The 3,095-nt window shown below is 43.8% G+C and overlaps 1 protein-coding gene across 1 annotated transcript in view; it reads right to left on the reverse strand.

The window, feature by feature from the left end:
• EAH_00062080 (ubiquitin-transferase domain containing protein, putative) overlaps positions 1-2,311 on the reverse strand; it is a gene marked incomplete at both ends in the record, with an annotated part of 3,699 nt that extends 1,388 nt beyond the window's left edge. Inside the window, 2 exons of the mRNA XM_013396934.1 lie at positions 343-653; positions 1,047-2,311. Of these exons, the coding sequence (XP_013252388.1) occupies positions 343-653; positions 1,047-2,311 (1,576 nt within the window). The remainder of the gene's footprint in view (positions 1-342; positions 654-1,046) is intronic.
• Between the last annotated feature and the right edge of the window lie 784 nt (positions 2,312-3,095).

Here is a 3,095-nt window from a genome sequence, read left to right on the forward strand (position 1 = left end):
GATAGATGCATTGCTAGCTAGCTAGCTAGCAATGCATCTATCTATCTATCTGCATATCTATCTGTCTACCTACCTGTTTAGCTAGCTGCTTGACTCCTTAGCTATCTAGCTGTTTATCTAGCTAGCTAGCTAGTTAGCTAGCTAACTAGCTAGCTGTTTAGCTAGCTAGCTAGCTAGCTAAACAGCTAGTCGTTTGTCTGTCTGTTTGTTTGTTCTTTGCTTTTTGTCTTTGTTTGTGTTTAGGTGTATGCACAGAGGGGTAGAGGATTAAAGACTTACTGTTTTGTCTGATATTATTTTTATTAGAGGCTTGTAAATAACTTTGTCTTGAAATAAAGTCACCAAACGCAGCGACTTCTTTAGCAGGATCTACATAAGCAGCAATTTGCTGCACTTGAAACTTTTCAATAGGTATTTTAGTTGCTGTTGCTGCTGCTGCTGCAGTTGCTGCTGCTCCTGCTGCTCCACCTGCTGCTGCTGCTGCTGCTCCTGTATGAAGCAGCAGCACTCGTCTATTGCTTTCTTTATTTGCTCTAAATAATAATTGTAATAAAGATACTGCATGCCACACCTTATCACAAATCCTATATCTCTCTCCTGCAGCTGACAAACAAAACCCTAAAAAACAAACTGCCGGAGACACCAGAGCCGTCCTGTATACACAGCAACACGCAATATAACTACAAATATATATAATATATCTTATTTATTTATTTATTTATTTGTTTAATTTATTTATTTATAATGTGTTTAATGTATTAGACAGAGACAGAGACAGAGAAAGAGAAAGAGACAAAAGAAGAAACAAAAGGAGACAGATAGAGAGACAAAAGGAGACAGATAAATATACAAAAAGAGACAGATAAAGAGACAGATAAAGAGACAGATAAAGAGACAGATAAAGAGACAGATAAAGAGACAGATAAAGAGACAGAGAAGAGACAGAGATGAAGACAAAAGACGAGACAGAAGGAGACAGACAAAGAGACAAAAGGAGACAGACAAAGAGACGAAAAGAGACAGATAAAAAGCAAGTGTCTCCTTACTCAAATAAAGAGTCTGGGAACTCCATAGCGAGACGCAAGAAGCTCCTCTTCCCCTCAGGAGGAAGGTGAAACAGCAGATGCAGAACAGCAGAGTAAAGCATCTCTCCCTGCTGCAGCAGCTGCTGCTTCTGCTGCTGCTGCTGCCGCTGCTGCTGTGTTTGTGCAGCATCTGAAGAGGCGTTGGGATCGGATCCCCTTGTGTCTCCTTGTGGGGGGGTGTGTGGGGTATGTTGCATTGCCGCTCCTTGCTCCCCCTGCTGCCGCTGCTGCTGCTGCTGCTGCTGCTGCTGCTGCTGCTGCTGCTGCTGCTGTTGCTGCTGGCAGAAGCCTTGATAAAGGGGTGTGCATGCAAGAACAACGAAGATAAATTTTACTTGATCTGGCCGCTTAAGAAACTCTACCATCTTGACAACAGTTCGAATAAGAGAAGAAAATGCAGTAAAAACAATAGGAAGGGCTTCTTGAGGGAGCTGCCTATACACCGCAGCTAAACCCTCAAAGTCTGGGAGACTTCCTTGTCCGGGATAACAGAAAGATGCATTTAAACGATAAACATCTCTAAATACAATTAAAACAATATTCTTTAGGGGCTCAATGTCGCCAGTGCTGCGTGCTCCCTCAATATAGCGCAGCAACTCCTCTGCAGATACACCTGCTAGGCTTGAAGCTGCTGCTGCTGCTGCTGCTGCTGCCGCTGCTGCTGCTGCTGCTGCTGCTGTTGCTGGGGTCTCCTGGAAGCTGCTCTCTCGTCTTAACAAACCCCCCCATTCAAATCCCGTTAGGTTGCTGTCTCCTCGAGTGAGAGATAGAAGGTGCTGCACATTGTTGTTTGGTGCAGCAGCAGCTGCAGCAGCAGGGGAAGCAGCAGCAGCAGCAGCAGCTGCTGCTGCTGCTGTCAGAGAAAGAGAAGCAGACAGCTTCCGCTGCTCCCAGCCAACAGAAGATCTTGACCTACAAAAAACTCTCTTACGAATTAAAGAAGCATTAACTAAAGCTGCATCTGTTGCATCTGCTGCTGCTTGCGGTGTCTGTACAGCAGCAGCAAACCCTGTAAACGGACCTGCAGCAATCAAATAAAAAAACTGCTGCTGCTGCTGCTGCTGCTGCTGCTGCTGCTGGGGAGGCAGCCAAAGCTCAAGAGGTTCAAAGGTAAAAGGTTTAGGGGGTGCGTAATTGTCTCCTAGAAAAGGAGACAGCGGGAGACGTAGGTGCGGAGACACCCCAAGCTGATTTAAATCGTTTACACCCCACGAATACACGCGACCCTGCACACATTCATCATAACCCTAAACCCTAAACCCTAAACCCTAAACCCTAAACCCTAAACCCTAAACCCTAAACCCTATAACCCTAAAGAACCCTAAACCCTAAACCCTAAACCCTAAACCCTAAACCCTAAACCCTAAACCCTAAACCCTAATACCTTAAACCCTAAACCCTAAACCCTAAACCATAAACCATAAAAAGATCGGAAGAGCGTCGTGTAGGGAAAGAGTGTAGATCTCGGTGGTCGCCGTATCATTAAAATACCTTAAACCCTAAACCCTAAACCCTAAACCATAAACCATAAAAAGATCGGAAGAGCGTCGTGTAGGGAAAGAGTGTAGATCTCGGTGGTCGCCGACCCTAAACCCTAAACCCTAAACCCTAAACCCTAAACCCTAAACCCTAAACCCTAAACGGTAGAAGAGACAGGGACAAGAAACAAGAAGCACTCAAAAAGAAATTCTAAACCCTACACCAGAAACCCTAAACCCTATACAACCATAGACATAAATAAATAAATAAATATATATTTATATTATTTATTTAATTATTTATTTATTTATTTATTTAATAATTAAGATAAATTAACTTAAATATAACAGGGAGTTAAAATTACAGTGTTGGTTAGAGCGAGAGAGAAGTGCGTCCCGAGAGCAGCAATTTTTATTTTTAAATGCTGCAGAGGCTGCACTAAAATAAAGCGAGAGCTGCAGCACATTGCAGGTCTTCCTTTGCTGCTGCTGCTGCTGCTGCTGCTGCTGCTGCTGCTGCTGCTGCTCTTGC

The sequence above is a fragment of the Eimeria acervulina genome, genomic scaffold (assembly GCF_000499425.1).
Source record: "Eimeria acervulina Houghton genomic scaffold, Eah_scaff1673, whole genome shotgun sequence".
NCBI classification, from domain to species: Eukaryota; Apicomplexa; class Conoidasida; order Eucoccidiorida; family Eimeriidae; genus Eimeria; species Eimeria acervulina.